This window comes from Gallus gallus, chromosome 9, assembly GCF_016699485.2.
Source record: "Gallus gallus isolate bGalGal1 chromosome 9, bGalGal1.mat.broiler.GRCg7b, whole genome shotgun sequence".
Classification (NCBI taxonomy): Eukaryota; Metazoa; Chordata; class Aves; order Galliformes; family Phasianidae; genus Gallus; species Gallus gallus.
The window spans coordinates 15266436-15292070 of NC_052540.1; the positions used below are offsets into that span (position 1 = coordinate 15266436).

General features: G+C 61.3%; 3 protein-coding genes across 3 annotated transcripts; 1 reads left to right on the plus strand and 2 right to left on the minus strand.

Annotated features, from left to right (window-relative positions):
• Window positions 1-152: 152 nt before the first annotated feature.
• On the plus strand, window positions 153-3215 carry ALPI (alkaline phosphatase, intestinal). The gene is made up of 11 exons (XM_003641761.6): window positions 153-262; window positions 744-860; window positions 950-1065; window positions 1172-1346; window positions 1430-1602; window positions 1680-1814; window positions 1903-1975; window positions 2064-2198; window positions 2303-2494; window positions 2598-2708; window positions 2789-3215. The coding sequence occupies exons 1-11, from the start codon at window positions 193-195 to the stop codon at window positions 3052-3054; spliced, it is 1563 nt and encodes a 520-aa protein (XP_003641809.2). The 5' UTR covers window positions 153-192; the 3' UTR covers window positions 3055-3215.
• A 112-nt stretch (window positions 3216-3327) lies between these two features.
• On the minus strand, window positions 3328-11362 carry ECEL1 (endothelin converting enzyme like 1). Its single transcript, XM_422744.8, has 18 exons — window positions 11055-11362; window positions 9005-9823; window positions 8168-8236; window positions 7987-8097; window positions 7399-7491; window positions 6936-7060; window positions 6430-6652; window positions 6242-6340; window positions 6078-6152; window positions 5564-5667; window positions 5397-5455; window positions 5230-5281; window positions 5080-5147; window positions 4869-4993; window positions 4643-4708; window positions 4446-4541; window positions 3923-3999; window positions 3328-3824 (listed from the first exon to the last, which is right to left on the minus strand). Exons 2-18 carry the CDS (start codon window positions 9752-9754, stop codon window positions 3725-3727), a joined length of 2292 nt encoding a protein of 763 aa, XP_422744.4. The 5' UTR covers window positions 9755-9823; window positions 11055-11362; the 3' UTR covers window positions 3328-3724.
• Window positions 11363-13890: 2528 nt separating this feature from the next.
• On the minus strand, window positions 13891-24673 carry SLC12A9 (solute carrier family 12 member 9). The gene is made up of 13 exons (XM_003641791.6): window positions 24398-24673; window positions 22543-22677; window positions 22263-22400; window positions 21821-22120; window positions 21469-21576; window positions 21269-21380; window positions 21030-21187; window positions 20529-20611; window positions 20286-20410; window positions 18660-18852; window positions 18317-18491; window positions 17369-17515; window positions 13891-16854 (listed from the first exon to the last, which is right to left on the minus strand). Exons 1-13 carry the CDS (start codon window positions 24582-24584, stop codon window positions 16022-16024), a joined length of 2694 nt encoding a protein of 897 aa, XP_003641839.3. The 5' UTR covers window positions 24585-24673; the 3' UTR covers window positions 13891-16021.
• Between the last annotated feature and the right edge of the window lie 962 nt (window positions 24674-25635).

Genomic DNA, 25635 nt, shown 5'->3' on the forward strand with positions numbered 1-25635 from the left:
CCAGCAATAAGGTGGCAATGAGATGCCAGCAGCCCAGCCCCATGGCCTTTGCGCCCATGGCCCGGCAGGACACCAAGCAATCTGTGAAATGCCAAACCCCTAAAGGGCAGATCCTGGTCCAAAGTCCCCCCCCCGAACTCTGCAAAAGAGTCAGGCACAGCTGGAGCCGGTGACAGTGGCTCCAGTCCCATCATGCGGCTGCTGGTAGCCCTCACCCTCTGCCTCGGCCTCTGGGCAGAGCTCGGCGCTGCCATCATCCCAGGTAGAAACAGGGATGGGGATGGGGACAGACACCCCTGGTGCCAGCGTGGTGCCAGCCTGGCTGCTCATAGGGCACGGCTCAGCAGGGAGTAGGGGTACCCAGCACTGGAATGGGGCTTCGTGTCTGCTTTTTGGGGACATTGGGGTGGTATTGCTCTGTGGGACTGGGGTCCTGCTTTTGTTTGGGCCGGGAGGGGGAGTGCTATGTGCCTATAGCTCCTTTACCTCCATGCATTTGTCCCTATCCTCCATGCAGCTGGTTTCTCCCACTGCATCCTTTCTTGCTGCACACCCCCTTCCAGTCAGGGTGCACACCTCTGTGTCTTCCGCTCATCCCAATCCTGTGGGTTCGTCTGTACCCCCCAGCAGGGTTATCCCATGAGTGGGAGCCCAGCGAGGTCCTCAGTGTGGGGGATGCCCCACCACTGGGTGTCCAGGGGGAGTGGGTGCCGTGAGCTGATGTGGGCAATGCCCCTTCCCAGTGGAGGAGGAGGATCCATCTTTCTGGAACAGGCAGGCAGCCGCTGCCCTCGATGCCACCCTCAAGATCGAGCCCAGGATGACAGAAGCCAAAAACCTCATCATCTTCCTCGGAGATGGTGAGTCCCACTGGTGCCAGCACACCGCAAAATGGGAATGGAGAGGGCACCCAGGTTGGGGGTGACCTGAACCCTCTCTCCTCGTCCAGGATTCGGGGTCCCCAGCATCACAGCCACCCGGATCCTAAAGGGGCAGTTGAAGGGAAACCTGGGACCCGAGACCCCCCTTGCTCTGGATTCTTTCCCCTATGTGGCTCTCTCCAAGGTAATTCCTCCCAGTGCTGTGCTTGGAGCCACGCTGCGGGCCACGGGGCTGTGGGTGCAGACATATGGCAAGGGGTGCCAGCGTGCCCTGCACATGTCCTCGGCAGACATACACTGTGGACCGGGCGGTCCCTGACAGCGCGGGCACAGCCACTGCCTACCTGTGTGGGGTGAAGGGCAACTACAAGACAGTGGGGCTGAGCGCGGCCGCACGCTACGGCCAATGCAACACCACGAAGGGCAACGAGGTGATCTCGGTGCTGGAGCGAGCCCGTAATGCTGGTACTGTGCGGGGCATGGGGTGGTGGGGATATGGGGCTTCACACCACTGGGGCTGCCCACCATGGTGGGGTGTGATGGGGCAGGGAAGGCAGTGGGCATCGTGACGACCTCGCGGGTGCAGCACGCATCGCCCTCGGGGACCTACGCGCACGTGGTGGATCGCAACTGGTACGCGGACTCCAGCATGCCAGCTGAGGCCATAGCACAGGGCTGCAAGGACATCGCCTGGCAGCTGGTGCACAACGTGGACATCAATGTGAGTGCCTGCCTATGGGGGGCAGCCCCTGCTGACCCAGACATCCACACAGTCTGTGCCCATCTCATCCCCTCCAGGTGATCATGGGAGGCGGTCGGGTATACATGACCCCTGCAGGGACACCAGACCCTGAGTATCCTGAATACAGCTCCGAGAATGGGATACGGAATGATGGGCAGAACCTCATCGAAAAGTGGCTGTCAGAACGGCAGGTAGGTGACAAGGAGGGGACAGCCCTCTGCCCACCTCCCCTTGTGCATGGGGCCGGGCATCACTGATCCCATGGCGATCTACCCACAGGGTGCCCGCTATGTCTGGAACAGGACAGAGATGCTGGCTGCCGCCGCAGACCCCAGCGTGACTTATCTGATGGGTAACAAACGCCCCACACACCAGGATGTGGTGGTACTGCTGGGATGCCTGCAGGCACTGAGGCTGTGCTCACTGTGTCCCCCCGCCAGGTCTCTTCGAGCCCATGGACATGAAGTACGAAATGGTGCACAATGCCACCCTGGATCCCTCTCTCACTGAGATGACAGAGGCAGCAATCACCATCCTGAGCAGGAACCCCAAAGGCTTCTACCTCTTTGTGGAAGGTAATTCAGGGCTGAGGTCCCAAGGGTGGGCGAGAGGGGGGCGGTGGGCTCTGCATTACAGGTCAGGGCGGTGGTTCCCAACCCACCGTGGCCACCACCTGCAGGTGGGAGGATCGACCACGGCCACCACGAGGGCATGGCACAGCGGGCACTGACGGAGGCGGTGGAGTTTGACACGGCCATTGAGCGGGCAGGAGAGCTGCTGGACGAGGCGGACACGCTGACCGTGGTCACTGCTGACCATTCTCACGTCTTCTCCTTTGGCGGCTACATCCTGCGCGGCACCTCCATCTTGGGTACGGCTCAGAGCAGGGAATGGCCCCATGCTGGGTGCTGCCCCTCTCTCGGGTTGTGGTGTGGGTCTTCCTGGCTGATCTCCCCCCATTATCTCCTCCCCAGGCCTGGCCCCTCAAAAAGCCGTCGACAACAAGACCTACACCTCCATCCTCTATGGGAATGGGCCGGGCTACCCAGGTGCCACCCGGCCCAATGTGAGCAGCAGCACTGCCGGTGAGGGCACAGGGCAACAGCGTGGTGGTGGGACGGGGCTGGGGGCCACCTCCTCACTCACAAGCTTCTCTCGCACCAAGGGGAATTCAATTACACGCAGCAGGCGGCCGTCCCCCTCAACTCGGAGACCCATGGGGGTGAGGACGTGGCCATCCTGGCCAAAGGCCCCATGGCCTACCTCTTCCACGGGGTGCAGGAGCAGAACTACATCGCCCACGCCATGGCCTACGCCGCCTGCCTCGAGCCCTATGAAAACTGCCGCCAGCGCAACAGTGCTGCACCCTCAACCCACCTCACCCCACTGGCCCTGCTCCTGCCTGCTTTGCTCTTATCCCTCTTCCACTGACCCCACAGCTTCCATCCCCGTCCCACAGTGTGCACCCATAGACAGCGGCTCTTTGGAGCATCCCTGCTTTGAATGTGGTGCTCCAAATCCTGGGCATGGACTGGTCCTCACTGCCTACACAGGGTGCTCGCTGTTCAATAAACCTTGGTGTGATGCTGGCACATGTGGCACTTGGTGTGTGGCGTGGGAAGGATGCTTCTGCCCCATGAGTCTCCCCAGCACTGTGCTGCCTGCTGCCATCAGTCCCCATACTATACCCTGACACATCTGGCATATCCAGTGCTTTATTGACCAGAAAGAGCAGCAAAAAATACAGCACATGTCTGTGTGCACTCCCAGGCAGGCTGGCATCATCCCAGCCTCCAGTGACTAATGAGAACAGGATGGGGCTGGCACAGGGATTAGTACTCTTGGTACACAAAGTGCCTCCAGGTCCCCTCCCTGCCCTGAGCAGCTGGATGTGGGAAGGTTTGGGGTAGTGTGGACAAGAGGGTCCCACTAGAAGGGAGCTCCTAACCCCAATGTGTCCCCTCTGCCTTGCCACCCCCCACCCCAAGTGATTGCCTATTTTGGGGTGCACCCTTTGCCTGTAGAGCAGGAGGGGAGCGGGCAGAGGGGGGCACTGGTGCAGGGATGGGTACTGGTGTACCAGCCTGCGGGGACAGCGATCTCACCACACCGAGCACTTGTGCACCGGGTTCATGGGCGAGTTCTTGGGGCAGTGGAAAACCCGGCCAAACTCCTCAAACTGTGAGACGCTGCCCAGGACCCTGCGGGCAGAGGGAGAAGCTCAGAGCTGTCCCAAAGACCCTGCCTCCCGCCCCTGCCCACCCCAAAGGCAACACACCCCATCCATGCCCATTTCTACCTGTAGTGCTCCGGGGCATGCTTGTCTGTCAGCACCTGAAGGTAGATGGACTGGGATCGCCTCTTGATGCACCAGTTCTGGGGAAACAAGGTCCCATGGGTGAGACAGGCAGGAGATCCCAGATTCTGACACCTATTGGGACCCCCAAGGGCCTGGCACCCACTGGGATTGGCCCTCCTGGCTGCTGGGGGATGAGGACAACAGTGCTGTGTTTGTTACTGTAAGGTCTCCCGGGAGCCTACAAACGTGGTTCAGATGGATCGGGAGCATTGGGGAATGTTTGTTGTTGTAGGGTCATGCTTGTTTGTTATTGTAGGCTCTCTTGGGGCTGTGGGATATGCAACTGTGGGGTCCTCCAGGTTCATGTGAAGTTGTTATAGTGAGGGGTCTCTGGCAGAGATGGAGGAATGTGGTTGTTATTGTAGGGTCCCCAAGAGCATGCAGGCTGCACGAGGTGGTCTGGTGGATAGTGGGGGTACCTGCAGAGCCCAGGAGCTGCTCATAGCCACAGATACCACCTCACCTGGGCAAAGGCGATGAAGAACAGCTGGTCATGGGTGTACTTCAGGTGGTGCAGGGGGTGCTCGGGGCCATGCTCCCGCACCCACTTCTGGTAAGCCTGGAGAACAAGAAGTACCAAACTCTGCCACAGAACCCCCAGCAAGCAGGACTGCCATGGCCCTGCCAGGGCTGTGACAACCCAGGGTGGGGGACACTCACGTAGTAGGCGAGCTTGAGCCCCCCCATGTCAGCGATGTTCTCCCCCAGTGTGTGTTTGCCATTCACCTGTCAAGAGAGGAGCGACATGGGTTGAGCCGAGATGTCCCCCGTCCCCATGGTGGCATGAAGGCAGTGCCTCAGTTTCCCCCTCAGGGCTCTGAGGGTGTTCCCAGCTGAGGTGTGCTGAGTGGTGGGGTGCCTGGGCATCACTGTGGTGAGGTCTCACCCGTTGGTTGTAGACAGTGAAGTTGTCGTAGAGGTTGACAATGCACTGCGCCTTCTTTAGGAACTTGCTGTAGGACGTCTCTGTCCACCAATGCACCAGGTTCCCATGTCGGTCGTACTGTCCCCCTGCAGGCACCACTACTGGTCATGCCGAGGGAGCTGGGTGGCCCCAGGACCCCGTCTCCCACCCCAGCAGGGTGGGGGTCTCTCACCCCAGTCATCGTAGCCATGCGTCAGCTCATGCCCGATGATAGTGCCGATCCCCCCGTAGTTCAGCGACCTGCCAAGGGGAGCAGTGGTCACCTCAGGAGCTTTCCCCACCCAGAGCCCTGCCCTGGCCCCCTCCCCAGCCTCACACTCACTGTGGGAACTCAGGATCATAGAGGGTCGGTTGCAGGATGCCGGCAGGGAACACTGGGGACAGAGGACAACATTGCAGGGAGGGGAAAACCCTTTCCTACCCCACAGCATCCCCTGGTGACAGGGGACCCCACATTGTGCCCCCATCCAATGCTGGGCGATGCCTCACCCATCTGGTTCTTGTTGGGCAGGTAGTAGGCATTGAGGGCCTGGGGGGGCAGGAGCCACCTGCAATGAGACATGGAAGCTGTGGGGTCATGGAGGGACAGGGAAATGCCACCCCCTCGCACAGCTAGGGTGCCCCACGGCCCCCCTCCCAGGTAGACTGATACCCACACAGACTTGTCCACCTCCTGACGGATCTTCTTCACCGAGAGCCTGATGCTGAAGGCGATGCTGTTGAGGATGTTCTTGAAGTAGGTCTTCTCATCTACCTCAAACTGCAGGGGGCATGGCCATATCAGAGGGGACTCCAGCCCCGAAGTCCAGCCCCATGAGGTGTGGGGAGCAGAGCTAAGGTGTCCTCCCACCCCTAGGAGCTTTGGGGATGGAAAATGTAGAGTTGTGGTGTTGTGCTGGATGAGGTACAAGTGCTGCTGTGTCCCCATCACCTCCCTGGAGTCCCTGGGTCATCAGGGGTAGGGGCATCTCCAGTCCCTGCCGAGAATGGGGTGCAATGTGGGGAAAGGCTCTGCCTATGTGGCTGTGGTCATGCAAGTGATGAAGCTTGTGATCTACCAGGAGGTGGCTTATATTGAGGTAGTATCTTCCCAAGCTGGTCTGCCTGCACCTCTAACTAGACAGATGTAGGGTCCATCTCCCACACTGTGTGTCCCTGTGTGCCCCTTGCCTCATACTCCTTGTCGATGGCCTCTGGCTTCAGCAAGAAGTCGGGGTACCCAATCATCACCATCATGTACTGGAGCTGTGGGCAAAGCAGGTGGCAGGGTCAGGACTCCTGTCCCACATCTCCTCATGGGAACAAAGACAGGGGAACATGCTGGGGGCTGCCACCTTGGCCCTGGCAGCTCTCCGTGTCTCCTCATCCATCCAATCCAGCTCATCCAGGCGCTGGTCCAGGATGTATTTGATGTCCTCCACCAGCTGCTGCACCTACAGTGAGTCACCACGAGTGGTGGGACTATGTTCCAACCGCCCACCTGCAGAGTGGCACCTTGGCAGGGGGACAGGAGGGCACCTACCTTGGCCTTGCTGGCAGAGGAGAAGTACTCCTCGACAAAGAGAGCACCCAGGGCCATGCCAAAGTGCTTGTTGGCCTGGCTCAGGCAAACCTTGCCCAGCTCCAGCTGCTTCTCATTGCCCTCCATCTCTTTGGAGAGTTCATGGATGGCATCACGGAAAGGGGTGGAGAGGTGCTCGCTCAACACCACCACAATGCGCCACAGCATGTAGTTGTGAAGGATCCTGGGGAAATGGGGTGGGATCAGGTGCCTTTTGGGCATGTACTGGAGTGGAGACATCCCAACATGGAGTACCCATGTCCCATGGCACCCAGGAATGAGGTGGCTCTGTGAACATTCCTGCAATGTCCATGGCATGGTGCAGGTCTGGCAGTGCGATGGCTTTGTTGGCATCCATGATGGGGAGGTCTTGGTGGGGACTCACGATGCTGCCCTCCTCCAAGGTTTTGAGGGTCCATCCACAGCTCCCCATGTGCCCACCCCATTGTGCCTTATCACCCCCTCACCTGCTGGGTGTCACACGGATGAGGTCAGACACCTTGTGCATGTAGTCGGTGGCCAGCAGCACCACCTCTTCATCCTCTGAGAAGTTGTCATGGAAGATGCGGTCCAGCAAGCGCTTCCACTTGAGCTGGCAGCAAGGGACACATCAGAGTGGGGACCCAACCATGTTACTGGGCTTTCAGCCTTCACCACCCCTTCCCGTGGGACCAAGTCTGGTCCTGACACTGCACCCAGCACCCAGGGAAGTGCAGGATGGACTGACTCATCACCATCCAGAGTGCATTGATTTGGGGGAGCAGTGCAGAATATTTCTAGGGACATAAGGGCATTGCACCACGTAGCTCTTCTTACCAGGGGACATGGGAGTGGCAGCAAGGAGAATGATGGAGCAAGGGGACAGGGACAAGCAGGGGTACAGGGCAGGCAGGATATGTGGGTAGCAGGGTGCTGGTGGGGGGAACGCACCATGGGAGTGATGCGCTGCAACTCGCCCAGAGTGACTTTATGGTACATGCTGCTGACGTCCCTTCGCACATCGTCGTACTCAGACACCGTGATCTGCATGGGGTGGGTACAACTGTCACCTCCCCACTTCCCATCCAGGGGAGTTGGCATGGGGATAGGCACAGCTCTGGGGCAAGAAGGGCTGTGGACCCACATCCACCATGGCTTGCTGCCCCACTGAGAGTCCCAAGGGCTGGACACAGGGTCCCTCTAGGCTGGAATTTGTGTTCCCCAAGATAAGGGCACAGGGCCTTCAAGGAGCTGGGGTACCCAAGGGCTGGGCATGGTGGTCCCTCAAGGTTGGGACTGAGGCTCCCTAAAATATGGGTACGGGGTACTTAAGAGCCTTCAGTGGGTTCTCAAGGATGGGGAATGGAGATCCCCTGGAGTGGAATTGGGAGTTCCCAACGTGATGAGGCTGGGGTCCCTGGGAGTCCCATGGACCAGACATGAAGGTCTCCAAGGCCTTAGAGTGCAGATGTCCAAGGGGATGGAGTCCTCAAGGGCAGGGCAGGGGCACCCCAAACCCAGGACGGTCCCCCCACTCACATTGGCAAGATGCTGCTCCAGCTGGAGGATTTCCTGCGCCTTTTGCTCCACGTGCTCAGCCCCCAGGAGTGTGAGCAGCCTCTCCATGAAGACACGGTAGGCAGCCAGGATCTGTGCCAAGGGAAGGGACGTGTGTGCCACCCGCGCTGTCCCCTGCCCCCCTTTGTCCCCAACTCCTCACCTTCTCGCTCTCCTCATCCTGCCCCAGGTACAGGGTACGCTCAGGCAGTGTCAGCCCATCCTGGTCGATCTGTGGAGAGATGGGGGCAGGGGGTGAGCAGAGCTCCAGGGTGAGTGGGGAGCTGCACTGGTGGCAGGGCACTGCTGACACCCCGAATTGTCACTTCACTCCTTTGTGCGGGATGCCCCATGGGGAGCACAGGGATGGGCAATGCTACACAACCGAACACATCGCAAGCCTGCACCTTCCCCATCACACAGACCCAAAGCCTTTCCCTGTGACACATGCTCCCTCTAGCGTACACGCGCACTCCTTCAGCACAGCCGCTCTCCTTCCCGTCCCCTGCCTCACACACAGTCACGCACACACCTACACTCTCACATCCCTCAACCACCGGGCATGGGGACCAGGGAGGCTTCATGCCCACCGGTACCACAGCCATGCCCAACACCTTGTCCCCACCGTGCCATCCCCATCCTCACCATGCCATCCCCATCCTCACCATGCCATCTCCATCCCCACCATGCCATCTCCATTGCCAACATACCATCATCATCCCCACCATGCCCCTGTGGTGTCCACCCTCATGTCCCCCCACGCCGGCCACTGTTCCATTGCTTTGCCCCACAACCATGCCATAAATCATGCCCACCGTGATGTCCCCACCATGCCACTGCCATGTCCCAGCTGCGCCCACTGAAGACGCTTGAGGCTTGGCCACTTGGACAGAGCCCACCCAAGCCCTGATCGCACCGTAGGGTGAGGGATATGGGTGGCAGAAGTGGGGCAGCCTGTCACAGCAGTGCCACCGGGATGAGGGTGGCAAGGTGTCCTCACCCGGATGACATAGCGGGAGGTGTTCCTGTCATCCAGGCTGACGGTGAGCGAGAAGAGCACGGCAGCACTGTAGACACCCTGCGTCTTGTAGAGCAGCTCGTTGAGGTCTCCACTACCTGGCGATGCGTCCCATCCACCACACTCCCCAATCACCTCCAACATGGGCCGTGGCCCCAGGCGGTCAATCTCAGCCCGGTTGAGGCACGAGCGGAAGAACTCCTTCACCTTCCTCTCTGCTGACGTGGGGGCACGGCGGCGCACGGGGCGGCTCAGCAGCGCCTGCAGCTTGGCCTCGTTCTGCTCAGCAATGGCCCCAATGGTGCCGTACACCAGTTTGTCCTCGGGGATGCCGTGCCGACGCAGCCACCCGCCGCAGGCGAAGGAATAGAAATCCTGGCAGGGGTCGATGGTGGCATCCATGTTGGCACTAAGGAAGCGTGAAGCCCGTAGGAAAGCCTTCTTCTCCTGGCAGCCCTCCAGGCAGTAGCTGTCCCCTTCAGCCGCCAGGTACTTGAGCACCAGCATGCACGTCAAGATGACACAGAGCCCGGCAGCAAACACCAGCCCCGAGAGCAGGCAGATCTCCCTGCGGCTCCAGCGCGGCAGCCCCCCACCACCACTGCGCTTCTTGGTCCCAGCACCCAACTGGAGAGCAAAGCCATTGGGCAGCGTGCCGCTCTGGTAGCGGCTCACGTACTTCACCTCCTGGAACTCGTCATAGTGGGCGGTCAGTGAGTAGGTCTTCTCCATGGTGGGGGCTGCAAGTGGGGCTCATGGACTCCAGTTCATGCTGAAGGCGCACGGGTAGGTAAGATGCTCCTGGGAAAGGCAAAGGATGCGGAGTAGGAAGGAGCAAGATGGGGGATGTTTCTTGCCATCATCACCTCCTTTGTCATTGTCCCCAGCACTGCAACACACTGATGGCATTGGTGACCCTAATGCCAGGAGCTCAGTGTCATCCCAACCCTGCTGCTGTCCCCTTTGTCCTCATCTGATTTTAGGGCAAGATTCCACCTGCACCCAGCCCATGGCTCAGCTCCATCCCCCCACCTGGAGACAGCACTCCAAGTGCAAATGCAGAGTGATCCGGGGAGCTCAGCATCACACTGCACCCCATGGGGTGAGAGGGTTACAGGGCTGCCAGCCCCTCCAGGCAAGGGGGCGGAAGGGGAAGAAGGGCTCCAGGGAGATTTTGGGGGAGGAGGGCACTACACAGGGTTGGGTTGGGTGATTGCACACTGGGTTGCATTGCCTTGCACTGCGTCGTGTCGCGTCGTGCCGTGTTGCATTGGGTTGGGGTGGGTCGCGGTGCGCTGCGTTGCAGTGCGTTGTGCCCGATTGTGTTGCATGCAGCACACTGCGTGTGTGCAAAGTTAGCTCCTGTCTGGAGGGGTCCCCGCATCCCCCACAACCCCCAGCAAGCCATCTCCGCTTCCCAGTGCCCCGTGGTGTCTGTTCTGGAGATGGGGGGGCTCTGCCCGTGGGGAGAAGAGGGATAGAGGGTGGGGAGGACTTCAAAAGGAGACCCTAGTCGTTGCTCAGTGCATACTGACACCAGATTTGCAGGTGTGGGCAGGACATGCTGGAGACAAAGAGCTGCTTGGTGGGGGTGTGGACCATAGTGCTGCAGCAGGACCCCCTCGGCACCCCCAAAGCCCCACTGCCTCTGCTCCCTCTCAGCAACTTAGGTGAAGTTGTGCCCGGGCATCACAACCCTGTGCCGGGGAGAGGCTGTGCAGCTGCTGCTGCCACCGGAAAGTTTGTGGGGTGAGCAGTGAGCACAGAATGGGGGGGGGGGGGCGGGGCTGGGAGGGCTGCAAGGAATGAATGGTCCCTGGGATGGTCCCCGAGATGCTGGAGGGATGCTCAAGCAAATGCTAGGGGGCTGCTCAGGGGATGCTCGGGAGTGCCCAGGGAATGCTTCTCAGGATGCTCCGGGGATGATGCCTAGGATGCTCGGGAGGTGCTCGCCGCGGTGCTCGGGGGATGCTCGAGGGATGCTCGGGAAGTGCTCCCCGGCATATTCAGGGGATGCTCGCGAGATGCTCACCGGTAGGCTGCGGGAAGGTGCTCGGGGCTGCTCGGGAGATGCTCGCCGGGATGTCCGGAGGTGCTCGGGGGTGCGTCCCGCTTGCTCACCGCGGCACTCGGGGGCTGCTCTGGGCTGTGCTCGGGGGATGATGCCGGTGATGCTCTTGAGGTGCTGCCCGGGATGCTCGGGGGGTGCCCGGGGGTGCTCACCGCCGTGCTGGGAGATGTCTGCAGGCTGCCCCGGCGCTGCTGTCGGGCCGGTCCGGCGGTGCCCGTCCGGCTGCGCGCCCCGTGCCGAGCTGAACGGAGCTGCGGGGCCGGAGGGAGGGAGGCAGCGGGGCGGGGAGGGGGTGGCGTCTCCAGCCCGGCTCTCCCGCAGGCCAGGCTCCATTAACGAGATTATTATGCAAATAGAGCAGCCCTGTGCCACCCGCCTGCCTTACCTCATCCCCGGCGGCGGGGAGGCAGGGCAAGGGGAGGGCGGGGGGATGCCCGGACCCCCACCCCGGGGGGACTGGCATAGGGTTGGCAGTGCCACCAAGGCTGGCACCGCTGGAAGCCGGTGCCACATCCGACAGCCTGACACAAAGGGTGGGCACTGCCGTTGGGCACATCGCGACTGTCGGAACACCCCCCTTCCCCCCCCCATGCGGTTCCTGAGCACCTCGGGGTGCCCGTCCCGTCCTTCCAGGAGCGATGCAATGGGATGGGCAACAGATGTTGCTTGGGAGGCTCCAGGTGAGAGAGAGTGGGCATGGGGGTGGCACAGGGAGGGGGGTATGCTCACTCAGACACACTCACACACACACACGAATGTCCGGGAATATTAAACTGCATTGCAGATAAATCCCCAACATAAATATCGTGAGCTGCTCTGCCACTGGGGGGGGGAACAGCAGAGAGATTTATGGCCCATCCATTGCATGGCCCAAACAGCAGCTGCAGACCCCCAGCCCCAGTCAGCCATCCTTCTGGGTGCCATGGTACCCCCATCCCACACAGTTATGGGTGCTCGGGGTGAGCACTGGGTCTTCCTGGTGCTGGGGTGGGTGCTGTGCCATGCGGCATGGGGACACCGTTTGGCATGGGGACTGGTGGCTCAGCCGTGGGACACACTCGTACACACTCACACCACCTCTCGGTGACACAGTGACGCTTTCCTTGGCCACACACCATGCTCCACGAACCCCACCACCCCACCAGATGCCTCCAACTGGGCATCACCAGCCTCAGCAGGGCACAGGAGCATCTGAACCCGGCACCCAGACCCATGTGTGGGCAGGGGATGACCAGCCCTGCTGCTCACCAGGGGAGGATGGTGGGTCCCAGACCCGCTTGGCACCTTGGTGGGATCATGCAGGAAAAAGGGGGGAGGAGAGGGGAGAATGGGAGGGATGGGGGGGGGCAATGTTATTAACAGCCCTGGGTATTGCTCCAACAGGGCCGTAAAAATTAAAGGCGTGTGGATATAAAAGAATGGATAAATCTGAGCCGGCCGCAGAGCGCTGCGGCGACCCCTGGGGGGTGGCAGCTCCAGAAAATGGGGTACGGTGAGCATAGGATGGGCACTGCGTGTAGATAGACCCTGGGGGTCAGGCAGCACCCATCCCCGCTGCAAAGTGCGATGGATGCTCCAGCAAAAAGTGCCACGGGCAGTGCCAACCTGTGGAGCTGGTGCTGCAGAGCAATAGGCTGCTCCTAAAGCAGGGCTGGAGGGAAAGGGGGTTGCATTGGCTGGTGGCGTGCATGGGGTGCTCCCTTCTGAGGTGCCCACAGCCCACACACTGAGGATGGTGACCGTGTCTCTGTGCCACGCACCCTGGTTTGGCCCAACCTGGTGGGACTGGGGGTCCTGCAGCCCCCAGCTTTGACCCCCCCTCCCCGCCAGCCCCACGGGCCACCCCGCCGGCATCCTCATTTTCCCTGAGATTAGCCGCGGCGCGGGAGCCCCTGCGCACCGCCAGCAGGTGACAAATAAGATTTTTCCACTCTCCCGAGCACCCGGCATGGGTCTGTCATTGAAAATGCAAAGCAGCGCAGTGCCAACCTCCGCTGCTCGCCCTCCCCTCCGCCCGTCCCTCGAGGCCCACATGGCTGAAGCCACCGCCGCCGCTGCTGGGACCCCAAAATGCCGTTCACTCCCAGCTGGGCGTGAGTGGGTGCCCTCGTGACTGGTGCAGCAAAGTCCTTGAGGAGGTCTTAGGAATTAGGGGATTGTTTGGGGGTGTCAGTCTGGGTGGGTGTTGCGTCCCTTGGGTGGGAGAGTGACGTGGGGGGGGTGGCTGCTGGGGGTCTCCGTCAGCTGGGTCATTGCGCCCTGACAGTGGTGCCAGGCTCTTCCAAGTGATAGCAGCATGAGGGTTTGCCCTCCATAGGAAGCACGTGGCCCTCAGGGTGAGCATTGCCCCACATACCTATCCCGAGTGACCCCCATCCCAGTTCCCAGTGGAGAATGGCAGTTGTCCCTCACCCCAGAGCTGAGCACATCCACCCAATGCTCATTACCCAAACCCCTCCATCCCCCAAACCCCTATTTCCCTCCCCCAGACCCCTCAGTCGCCCCCAGGTCCAGCCCTGGGCCCCATTATCCCACACCCCCCAGGTTGAACGCAGCCCTGCAGCCCCATCCTTGCGTCCCCCCCCTCCACTATTGTTACAGGGTTGCCTCTGCCTGTTTGTGAAATTAATTCGGAGGTGGAGAGGGAGAATTATGTAAAGTGTGGTTATTCTGGAGCGGCGGGGGAAGCGCGGCTGATGGCAAAGTGCCTTTTTGTGTGTTTAATATGCATTTTTTTTTCCAGCGGTGCATTTTCAGGCGGGTAATTTGCTGTCTTTTCAGACCCCGATCAGTATCATTTCTCTGGCAATGACAGCTTTTATTTGCTCTGAAATGAATGCTGCGAAATTTCCAAGAAATAGCCGAGGCCCCGTTGCCTGCCCACCCCCGCGGGCACCCCACAGCCACGGCCCCATCCAGTGCCAGCACCGTGCACACGCGTGTGCACACCCTATGTGTGTGCTCACACACCCATGTGCACACCAGTGCACACACCTATACCCTCACACCTCCCCCCCTGTAGGTGCAGACATGGCTCTCACTGTGCACTGCGGGGGGTTCCTGATTAGGGTCCCTCCATGCATCCCCCCCTCACTTGGCACAGCCCAGATATTGGGGAAACTGAGGCACGGCTGGGCGCTTTCATCCCTTGCCATGGGGCAGGGGGGTGTCCCCCACCCCAGTGCTTGGCAGCGTCCCCGTGGCCCATTCAGCACCCGGGGAGCACCCAGGGTGAGCCGAGGGCTGGTGGTGCCAACAGCACCAGGAAGATGGGCACGGACAGCCGTGGGGGTGCAGAGGGTGTGTGTGCGAGGAGGGAGGAAAGGATGCTGTTTGTGTAGGTGTGCATTGAGTGGGCGTTGTGCGATGCTGGCTTTGCAGCATGCTGCGTGCATGTGTGCACGTCTCGGTGCGTGCACGTGTGGGACTGAGTCAGCCCCCCGGCCACGTCCTGGTGCATGTGCAAGGTGTGCAGGGTCACACGTGGCTGCGCGTGCCAGCACCCATGTGCCATGCTGGGTATAGGGGTGCGTGCTCCCAGCATGTGCGCACCGTCCCACATGTGATGAACGGTGTTATGGTGTTGTGTGTATAAGGCATAAGCCCCCAAACACTGTGCCCTAATACAAAGCCCACTGGGGGTCCCCACCTCCCTAGTGCCAGGGCCTGGCACGGCCAAGGTTAACTCTGCCAGAGCCTGGCGGCGTGGCACGGCGAAGCTTTAATTTAATGAAGTGTGAGGCTTTTTTATGGGCTTTTAATTACGTGGTGATAATTAACATTATAGGCTGCCGGGTCCCGCTGGTGCCCGGCTGCCCTGTGCCAGTTCCTGACTGTAAATAAATGCAGTGGGCAGCCGAAGCCGTGTGATGCCCACGCTGAGGGACCAACCTCCCATGTCCAGCAGCAGAGTCAGCCCCAAGTCCTGCTGGGGAGGGGGGGGGGGGAGGCACAACCCCCTGCAAGAAGTGGGGAGCAATGCAGCCCCCCTCTATTTCCCCAGGGAGCACCCAGATTTTTCCAGCCCTCTGGCTGAGCACAGCTGCCTGATGGCACCGTGGTGGTGATGGGAGTGGGAGACAGAGGCTGTGCTGTTAACCCCCCCCTACACACACAGCCCCTGGCCCCAAGCAGCCTCCACACCCATTTGGGCTAATAGGAAGCAATTCATCAGGCAGCACCCGGGCGTGCTGCCCACCTGCCAGGCACCCAATAGATTTATCGCCATCACCCAGGCAATCTCCTGCCCTCCCCCAGTCAATACAGTAGGGTAAGGGGATGGGAGGGGGAGCAGCATGGGGAGCTGGGGGTCAGGGCAATGCCACTCCGCCACTGCCCCTGTAGGCACGGGGCTATAATGCCCTACGCGGGCAACCCCTCCCACTGTCACTTCCCCCTCTCTGGGAGCAGCAGGACCCCCACCTCATAGGGTGGCACATCCACGAAGGGCTGCCCCCTCCTTCTCCAGCCTCAAGCAGGGAACTCAGGCACACGGGCTCCCTTCCCCCAACCCCTTCCCATTTAATTTTCCCTAATGAAAGGCACGGAGGATGGCGGGGAGCCGGGGCACCAAGGTCGAGGCTGCCTTTAATCAATCCCCGCTGCTGGCTGGGTGCCCGGAGGAGCCTGCGGAGGAGAGTACGGGGTGAGGGCTGCAGGCAAAGGGCTCCCAGTAGCAAAACGGGACCCCCCGTGGACCCCAAAGAAAAGGCACAGTGATTGCATTAAGTGCCCGGATCCCGCCAGAGCAGCTTTAAATGCTGTGCCTCCCCCCAAAAACCCAAACCCCCTACTCTCCTCCCAGCGCAGCCCCTAGAACAAGGCCTGCAAACGGGAGTCACGGCAAGGGCCAGCTCCCCCCCCAGGCCGTGCCCAGCCCGGAGCTGTAAGGCACTGACTGCAGGAGGGTTGGGGACACGGGGACAATCCTACAGCTGGGTGCTGGTGACGGCGCTCACCCCGTGCACCAGCACAGTAGGGCCAAGGTCGCGGGTGAGCAGCTCCAGCTGCCGCAGGTACAGGGGGTACAGCCCGGTGTCGGCCGGAGGCCGTGGCAAATAGAGGAAGCGGACAGCAGGCGCCGGGCCCTGCTCCAGCACCATCTTGTTGGCGGCACAGACGTACTCATCCGACACTTGGGTGGTGTTGGGGGGGAAGTTCACCGCCGTCTCTTCCTCCTCAGCGGGCGCCGGGCCGCCGGGGGGTCCCCGTGGGGCCTGCCAGTGCAGGCGGACCACCCCATCCCACGGCACCAGCTGAATCTGGGCCTGGATGCGCAGGTCCTTGAGGAGCTGGCGCAGCTTGTCCTCCTGCGCGTGGGGCATGGCGCCCGCCTCCACGCAAAGGAAGAGGCGCAGGCGGGCCCGGCGCCAGGCCCGCGCCATGTTGAGCACGCAGGCCATCTGCAGCAGGAAGAGGCTGCACGTGTCGGCGTAGCGGGCGCTGTCGGGCCGCAGCAGGTTGACGGGCCAAACGTGGATGGAAGGCGGAGGGCTGGCGGCCCGGCGCAGCTCCCACACCTTGTCCAGGCTCTCCAGGTGCCGGACCAGCAGGACGTTGCGGAGCATCTTCAGGGCGTCAGCCACGATGCCGACGTACTCGCGTGGAGACAGCAGCTTGGGGGTGGTGGCGGCCCGCAGCGGGGGGAAGCCCAGGGGCAGCTCCTCGCGGGCGCTGGTGAAGGCAGGGTGCTGGGCCAGGCTGTCCTGTGGTGCCGCATCATCGTAGAAGCCCAGCACCAGCGTGTTGGGGCGCATGCCGCCTGAGGAAAGAGCACGAAGGTCTGGGGGAGAAGGGAAGGATAGGACCCTACCAGCCCCACAGGTAGCCCCAGGCCCCAGCTAGGCTTTGACATTGCTCATCCAGGTACCACCAAGGCCCACCGCAGCCCACAGCAGTTACTTTCAACCTCCCTTTGGTATTGCTCATCCAGGTGCCTTCAAACCCCACAGCATGACCCATGCTAGATGCCTCCAAGACCCTACTAGGCTTTGGTACTGCCCATCCAAGTGTCTTCAAACCCTTCAGCATGACCCAGCCCAGATGCCTCCGAGACCCAACTTAACTTTGGCATTGCCAAGTGCATTAAAAACACCTGGTGTGGACAATGGTCCACCCATGTCTTCAAGTCCCAGCTTGGCTTTCTCACTGCACACGCACGGGTGCCTCCAAGCTCCAACCTGGCTTTGTGGGGTGTCTCCACAGCCCTCGGCACTGCCCACTCCATAGGGATGGCAGGGTGGACCCCCATCAATGCCCAGCCCAGTGACACTCACCAAGGCCAGAGGTGAAGAGGAGCTGCCGGACGCCGTGCCGCACCGAGGGCGCGAGGGTGAGGCTGATGAAGGCCTTGACATTCAGCTTGTCCACCAAGCTCAGCCATGAGTCCTGCTGGGGCTGCAGCGGGTCTGAGGGCAGTGTGTCTGGGTGGGAGGACAAGGACAGCATGAGTCATGGGGCTCCCCGTGCTGGGGGCTCCCTGATGTCCCCACAGCTCCCCAGCATGGCACTGAGCACTCCCAGCACCATCTTCCTCCTGAGCAGCCACATCACCTCAGCACACGAGCATAGGGAAGGCATAAGCAGGTGCTTCCAGCCGGAGATACGAAATTATACATAAATATATAAAAAATACTTAGACAGCCCCATCCCCCTCCCCAATTTCAGGCCATTAGTCACCACGGCAACAGTGACAGGGGGGAGCGGAGCCCATGCATCTGCTGGGGGCGGGGATGGCCATGGCGGGGTGAGTACGTGTGCGAAGGAGCACACGTGCAAATGAATGTGGAAACATATCTGAAGCATGTGGATGTACAGCAGCAAACATGAGATGAGGACGGACACAGGAACACACGTGTGCAAGGCTGTGGCAAGTGTGCACAAAATGCCCACACTTGCTGGGTGTGCATAAGACCAGTGGAGTTGGGGTGGCACATGCCACGTTTGAGTGCCGGTGCCAACATGCAGGAGCTCCATATAGATGTGCAAAGATGAAAGTGAGTAGGATACACGTGTGCACACGAATTATGGGACAGAGATAAGTCACCTACATCCCTTACACCATGCCAAGCTGTGGGTACGTCCAAAATGCTGTCATCTCCCTCCCTGGGTCCAACACGCCCAGCTGGGAGGTGGTGTCACCCCAGCCAGGGAGCAATGTTGAGGGCCACAGCATCACAGAAAGGGACAGAGGCCACCAGTGCTGGGACAGAGCAGATCCTCACCCAAGTCTTGTAGCTCCACGTGGCCCAGGACATAAAGGCCACTCTTCTTGAGGTCATTGACAAAGTCAATGAGGCGGGCGCTGCCCCGTGGGTTCTGCACCATCAGCAGCATCTGTGGGCGCCAGAACTTCACGTGGTCCTTCCTCACATCCAGCATCAGCAGGTACTTCCGCACCTGGGAGGAGGGAGGGAGGGAGGGAGGCAGGTAAGGATTCCTTCAACGTGCCACCCCACGGGGATGCCAGCCCTGAGGACACGCAGCTGGGGCAGAACTGCCACAGGGATGCCAGCCCCAGGGATGTCAGCCCTCCAGCCCACGATGGGTGAGAAGAACAGGACTCACCTGGTGGAAGATGAGAGCCTGGCTGATATAGCCCCAGGTGCTGCTGGGTGAGAGGTAGTGGAGGGCGAGGAGGAGGATGAGGAGGAAGCCTAGGCTCGCCGAGGCCGACACGGGGCTGATGAGGAACATCATGACGCAGCAGCCGGCGATGCCCAGCAGGCACGTGTGCCAGCTGAAGTAGCGAAAGGTGGGCCTGGAGCAGGAAGAAAGGGATATTTAAATTAGCCAGCATGGCTTATGGGCTCCTTGCAGCAGGGAGGTCAGCCCAAATGAAGCTTGGCCTGTGGTTTTGTGCCAATTGCTTCACATCAGTCATGTAGACTGGCTACGGGCAATCCACACCAGGCACAGGCAAGTTGGCATTACCTCTGTCCTCATCAGTGACACAATATAGCCTCTGGCACTCAGCCGTGCTCAGCTGGCCCAGGAGAACCCCAATGAGAGGCAACAGGCATGCGCCAGGCTGTCAAGAGGATCATGAACTAATTACAGTGGGGATAACCACAGCCCACATCAGGGCTGAGCATAGAAATGGCAATTTTCATCCCTATCAACTCCTTTCAAGACTTGAGGGAAGGACAGCCTGGAAATGGCACCCAGGAAAAGCCACCCCAGGCCCCCATCTCCCCCTGTGACAGGTTTGGTGGCACAGAGGGTAGTGGCACAGGAGGGGGACAGGGCACCCCTCTACTGTAAGACACATACTTCATGAATGGAGGGGAGATGGCACCATGCAGGGCACTGGGCAGACCCACCCTGCCTACCCCTGGCAAACAGGGATGATCTGAGGCAGCGAGAATGGCCTGGGGGTGGGCAGAGCTGGGGGGCACACAGCAGCACCAACAAATGAATGCAGCACCCACTCATCCCAGCACAGGGAAACGGAGGCGGGAAGGCGAGATGCTGTTATTTTCTCTAATTGTTGTTTTTGCTGAAAGGTAATTAAAATCCTTTTCCGCTGCACTTGATGGGAGACCTCAACATGGGGGTGGGGGGAAAGAAGGGGGAGAGTGGGAGCACTGAAGCGTGGGATGGGCAAGGGGCCCTTTGCCACCCGGCCCCACAGCCTCCCCCCAGGCACCAGTCCATGTCTGTCTGTGCCCCACATCCTCAGGCACAGGGAGGGGGAACATGGGCTGAGCTGGGGGGGAGGGCTGTACCCAACTCAGGTCCCCCCAGCCACCCTGCTCTGCTCCCCCCAGCTTAAGCCAGCCCCGCACCCACCACCCCACACTGGGGCTGCCTGTCACACACTGTCCTTCCTGGAAGACCTTCTCCTCCCCCCTCAGGCAGGATCCCCCATCCTCCCCCTTTCCTTGTTAGTTTAATTAGCGCTAATGGAAAGTGGGCTCCATCACTGCTTGGCGAGCGGCCCGGGGGATGCCGGGCGGCACAGCCTATAAATTACCTCTGGAAAGCCTACAGGGAGGGGACCCAATGGTGCTGCATTTATCTGTGCCTGCTCGGTAACACAGCGCCAGGGCATGGGAATTGTCCCCTTTTGCTTCCTGAGGGGTCTCTGCCCCCCTAATGCTCAAGGACAGGGTGGTCTCCTCTGTTCCCTGTAGGCAGATGGATGGACAGACGAGTGGGTGGACAGCCCACCAAAGAGCAGGCAGCAGGTACCTGAAGTTGGGGGCCGATGCCCACTCCAGTGCCAGGCAGGCCAGGTTGACAGTGGCATAAACCAACAGGAAGAAGGTAGTGACAACCCCTGCAATGGTGTTGAGCTTTCCAGAGAAGAGCACCAGCTGCGGGGAGAGCACACAGGTCACAGCGTGTAAACACATCAGGGAAGTCCCATAAAGGGGCACACAACATGGGCACGAAGCCCAGGGACTGGGACAGGAGCATCACCAGCAAACTCACCTGCACCACCAGCCAGGAGAGGATGACTGCCATGATGGGGTTCCCGCTTGCAGATGTCTTCTTGGCAAGCGTCAGCGCCCGGCCTGCAGGCACAGTGGGCAGGTTGGGCAGGCACAAGGCAGGAGGCAGCCCAAAGGCCACCAGCTAGCTTGGCCATGAGTCCTGCCCCCATCCTGAGTGCTGGGGTTGGGGCAAGTGCCAGGATACAGCAGGGACCCAAGTGCTGGCACCCCTACAGGCAGACTGGTGTGCAGGCATGTCCCCAGCCTGGCAGAACCAGGCTATGTTCTATAGACCCCACATCATCTGCAGGGGCACTGCCAACCCCAGGGTGGAGTGGGTATTGTTGGGTAGAACAGAAAAGGAGCCTCAACACCCCAAGCCCACACTGATCCACCACAGAGCATCAGCATTCCCCAACCACAAGGGGAGTTTATTTTGTGAGAACAGCCCTGGCACCATTTGGGTTCTGGCTGATGCCAGCACGCTCCAAGCACTCACCAAAGAGATCATCCCGTGCCAGGGCATAGAGGATGCGGGATGCCCCGATGAGGTTGCTCATGGCAGCGGAGAGCGTGGCAGCATAGATGCCCACCGTGACCAGAGGTGGGAAGATACTGATGTCACGCAGGAAGCCATAATCCTTCTGCAGGAGGGTCCTGGAGAGGGACACGCACACGGTGGCACTCACCTTGGCTCATGCCAATACCTATAACCCCAGAAAGGAACGGTGGCTGTACCTGTTGCAGGTGGCACACATGAGGAAAGCCAGCAGGTTGTAGACGAGGTAAGTGAAGAGCACAGCAGAGATGGTGCCCCGTGGGATGGAGTAGCTCGGGCGCTTCAGGTCCCCTGCAGGCAGAGCAGCAGTGTCACCACCCTGTAGGTGCAGCACTCCCTGCACCGTTCAGCTCCATCCCAGTGCCACCCCGCTCCCTACCTGACATGTTGGAGCCTGCCATGATGCCGGTGCAGCCATTGAACATCACTGCGAAGACAGTGCTGAAACTCATCATCTGCCCCGTGGTGTAGTCCACCCCGTACCCACCTGCAGGACACAGGGGCACAGGCTGTGACGGGCTGCTCGGGGTGGCACAGCACTGCCACGTGCCCTCTCCTTAACACCCCTGTCCCCAAAGGAGGACCACTATGAGACAAACCACCCCACGTGCCCTCAAGCTCCCCACACCCTCCACTGAGCCCCCGCTGATGCAGAGGCAGCTGCCACCCCACCCCATCCCAGCACGTATAGGATTGTGATGGGGACCATGGGAAGCCCTCGGTGTCCTCACCGCCCAGGTTTTCTCGCAGAGTGGCTAGTGAGAAGCCCGTGAAGCTGCCGTTCTCAATCTCCGAGCTGTTGAGGTGCTGCATGCGGATGGGCACACCGAGGGGTCGCGTGACGAAGAAGCTGACGAGGATGGTGCCCAGCACACCCGCCACGATGAGGAAGATGAGGAAGGTGGCTTTGGCATAGATGGAGGCACCCACCAGGCACACGACGAGGCACAGGGCCAGCAGGATGGTGCCGTAGAGCAGCTCGTACCAATAGCTCCGGGGGAGGACGTGGATGCCTGAACCCACTTCCTGCCCTGGGCAGAGACACACAGGGATCAGGAGGGCTCATTGTGGGCACCGGAGGCTGGCCAAGCCAGGTTAAGCACGGTGCTAGGCATGGTGCCAGGGCTGCTTGGGGAAGGGATGCCCCACATCCCCTGCAATGGGGTAACTTACCTGGCGGGATCCCGAAGCTGTCCACCACTGCCTCCACCAGCCCCAGCAGGTAGAGGGCACTGCCACACACGTTGGCCAGGAAAAACATGATCCCAATGCTGCCCCCAAACTCCGGGCCCAGGGCACGACTGATCATGTCTTGGTGGAGTCAAGGGAATGTGTCAACAACCCAAACCAGTGCCCAGCAGGCATGGATGCCCCATCACGCCCACAACCCCACTGTGGCATCCAGGTGCCACTGAGCTTCCCCCCAGGATTTCCTGCACCCAGAAAAGGATACAATAGGCTCCTCCAGCATCCAGTGCCCCGTTGGTGGCGATGGCACACACCGACAGCACCGTCATGCCGATGATGAAGTAGGCCACTGCAAACATGGCCAGAGCTTGGTACAATCCGGCGTGGCCCACCACGAACCCTGCCAAGGTCAACCTACAGTTAACTGGGCATGAAAAACCCCACGGAGCTGCCCCATCCCCACGCATGCCAGCCCAGACACTGCCCTCAGCCTCAGGGCATCTTCCTGCCATGCCCACAGAGCCACACACCCAGAGAGCAAACAAGCAGGGAGGGAGGAGACAGCAGGGTGGCCCACTGCAAACCAGGAAGCAAAAGCAGCCAGCTTTTGCTTCCAGCATCCTCTGAGGGCTCAGTGGGACACTTGGACTCCCTCAAGTCCCTGCCTAGGGCACGGTCAGGCTGCAGGCAGCGAGAGGGACTGCGGGCAGGAAGGGGTTGCCCACAGCAGCGGTGGGAGATGCCCTATCTAAGCCACGAGATTGGCCACAGAGATGCCAAAGGGAGGGCTCGGGGAAGTGGGGGGAGCAGCAGGGAGCCCTCAGGGCTGGGCTTTCTCCCTCCATTCCAGTGTTAAAAGCTGGGGGTGGAGATAAGAGGTGACAAGAGAGCAAAGTGGGCGCAGCCAGAAGGGGTTGGCGGTCTCCAGGTCATGGAGAGACAGAAGTGTGTTTGAGCTGTGCAGGAAAGGGAGGGGAGGGGAAGGGGGCAGCCGCTTGGGGCCCCCCCGAAGCGGGACAGTTCCTCTTCCCGGCAGCTCCCCTCCCACCGGCCCCACACTTCCCCTATGCCCTCCCCATAGGTAACACCACCCCCATGAGGGTCTGGGCTCAGTGTGGGGCCGGGAGTGCCTTGGAGGGCAAAGCCTGTGGTGTGGGAAGGGGTGAGGGATGGGGTTGTGCCTCCCATCTCGCAGCTTAGGATATCCCATAGCCACATGAAGGGGCTCAGGGCCCCCTCCGGGCCCCCCGGCACGCAGCCAACTCCCGCCCAAGGTTTTCTGCAGGCGGAAAGCGAAAGAGGAAAAGCCTTCCCTGTTCCTGTCCGGGCCTCTGCCTGAGCTGGATCAGGGCATCCCAACACCGGGGTACCTCCAAAGGGCTGCTGCCTGCCCCAGGTTGGGCCCAGCCCGCATGTCCCTCCAATGTCCTCCATACTGCCCAGTACCAGGCTTATAGCTCAAACTGGGACCAGACTGGGAGCCAATCTGCGTCCTCCCAAAAGCATGGGAAGGAGGCCCAACTCTGGGGCATGACAGCAGGGTGCAGCCCCGGGGACACCACAGGGAACAGAGAGGGCACTGGGGTGCAGCACTGAGGGATGCTCAGAGCAGGGGGGTCCTGGTACTGCGGGGTGGGGGGACGCAAACATACTTGGATTTGACTTACGGAAGGGATTTGGGGGGGGCACAGGGATCCTGTCCCGGGGTCAGGGGCCTTCAGACTAGGGGCGCTGGGATCCTGCCTTGAGGGTACCACTGGAGCCCAGGGGCTGCAGACTGAAGGGGTGCGTGGTTGGGCGGCACACAGCACCGGGACCCCAGACTGGGAGAGACCTGGATGGAGTACAGGGACTTCAGCTTGGGGTTGGAGGATAGGGAGGGTGCAGGGAGCTCCTAAACAGGAGGGCCTGGGGGAGAGCACTGAGATTCCAAACTGGGATGCTCAGGGGAGGGCACTGGGAAGACATTAGGAGCTGAGTGGGGAGCGCAGGGCGGCACTGGGACCCAGACCAGGGGGAGCAAAGGGTCCACAGCCGGGGGAGCTCGGGGTGGGCTCTGAGGCTGCAGACGGGGGATGCCCGAGGAGGGCCCGGGACTGGGGAGCCCAGGAGACACTCACCGAGGCGTAGGAAGAGGACGACGCTGAACATGGAGAGCAGCGTGGGCACCACGACGCCCAGGAACGTGGGCAGCTTGCGGGGGGTGGCGGCGGCGGCGGCCCGGCCACGTTCCCGGCCCCGCTCGTCTTCGCCGGAGCCGCCGCACAGGCGGTACGTGAGCAGCGCGCTGCGCTCCGAGCTCGCCATGGCCCCTCGCCTAAGCCGGCCCGGCTAAACCAGGCCGACAACGGCCCCAAAGCCGCCCGCTCCCCGGCCCGGGCCGCGCCGCCCCTCCCACCGCCCCTGCACCGACCCCGCGCCCCTCCCCCCCCCGCCCCCTTCCTGGCCACGCCCCCTTTCGTGACCACGCCCCTCCTGACCACGCCCCTCCTGACCACGCCCCCATCCCGCCTCCCGGCTTTTGCTGCCGGCGTTGCCCCAACCCCAAATGTGACCCTCCAGCCCCAAATACCCCCCCTAGACCCACAGTCACCCCGCAGCCGGCCCCCTCAAGCCGGACTCCACATCCTGGGCTGACCCCTCGCCCCCCCACCACCTTGCCAGCCCGCAAAGGGCCCCCCCCTATTGCCACCCCCACGTCCAGGTGGGCACCCCAAAGGACATCCCGCGGTGTCCCCCCCGGCCAGGGCATGTCGCCAGGGTGGCGGCCGGGCTCGGCTGCCCACGCCAATTATCAGACAATTGGGGGCCGCGGGGGCACTGTCCCACCCGCTCCGGGGTCCCACTGCCACTGCTGGTGCCAATTAGGTTAATGGGGTTGGCACCGGCACCGGGGTTGGCGGGGGGGCTGGGGGGGGGAGGCACAGTGGTGCCGTGGGACCGGTGAGCAGCACCTCTGTGGGCACCAAATGGCATGACCTCACATCACCCGGGAGCGAATGGGGACAATACGGGCATGGCCACGCAGGACGGGGTGTGGGGATGCTCCCAGTGGTGGGGTGGCACTGTGTAACCCCGGAGCGCGTCTCTGCGGTGTCCCCATGCCAGGCAGGCAGAGAGGGGGGGGCCGAGGTGGGAGCTTTCACGTGGGGCTGTCCCGGTGCCAGCGGTGCCCTCGCACGCCGCCAGTGCTGCTCCTTTGATGTGCCACTGAAGCGGCATTGTCAGCGCCCCGCTGGCACAATTAGGGCCGAGGGAGGGTGGGGGGGGGTTGGGAGGGGAGTGCAGCACGGCTGTGGGCACGGGGGCACCCCTGTCCCTAATGGGGATGGGGATGGGTTGCGGGCGCCCCTAAATG

What these genes read in the sequence shown, in the direction of transcription:
- ECEL1 (XM_422744.8), bottom strand. Translation starts at nt 9,754, where the DNA reads ATGGAGAAGACCTACTCACTGACCGCCCACTATGACGAGTTCCAGGAG. An exon ending in CCTCTGCCAGCAAGGCCAAG is followed by an intron (nt 6,341 to 6,429) that starts GTAGGTGCCCTC and finishes GACTCACTGTAG; the next exon opens with GTGCAGCAGCTGGTGGAGGA. An exon ending in GGCTCAAGCTCGCCTACTAC is followed by an intron (nt 4,542 to 4,642) that starts GTGAGTGTCCCC and finishes CTTGTTCTCCAG; the next exon opens with GCTTACCAGAAGTGGGTGCG.
- SLC12A9 (XM_003641791.6), bottom strand. Translation starts at nt 24,584, where the DNA reads ATGGCGAGCTCGGAGCGCAGCGCGCTGCTCACGTACCGCCTGTGCGGC. An exon ending in CAGCTTCGGGATCCCGCCAG is followed by an intron (nt 22,121 to 22,262) that starts GTAAGTTACCCC and finishes GTCTCTGCCCAG; the next exon opens with GGCAGGAAGTGGGTTCAGGC. An exon ending in GGCACGGGATGATCTCTTTG is followed by an intron (nt 20,612 to 21,029) that starts GTGAGTGCTTGG and finishes CTGTGCCTGCAG; the next exon opens with GCCGGGCGCTGACGCTTGCC.
- ALPI (XM_003641761.6), top strand. Translation starts at nt 193, where the DNA reads ATGCGGCTGCTGGTAGCCCTCACCCTCTGCCTCGGCCTCTGGGCAGAG. An exon ending in CATCATCTTCCTCGGAGATG is followed by an intron (nt 861 to 949) that starts GTGAGTCCCACT and finishes CTCCTCGTCCAG; the next exon opens with GATTCGGGGTCCCCAGCATC. An exon ending in CCTATGTGGCTCTCTCCAAG is followed by an intron (nt 1,066 to 1,171) that starts GTAATTCCTCCC and finishes TGTCCTCGGCAG; the next exon opens with ACATACACTGTGGACCGGGC.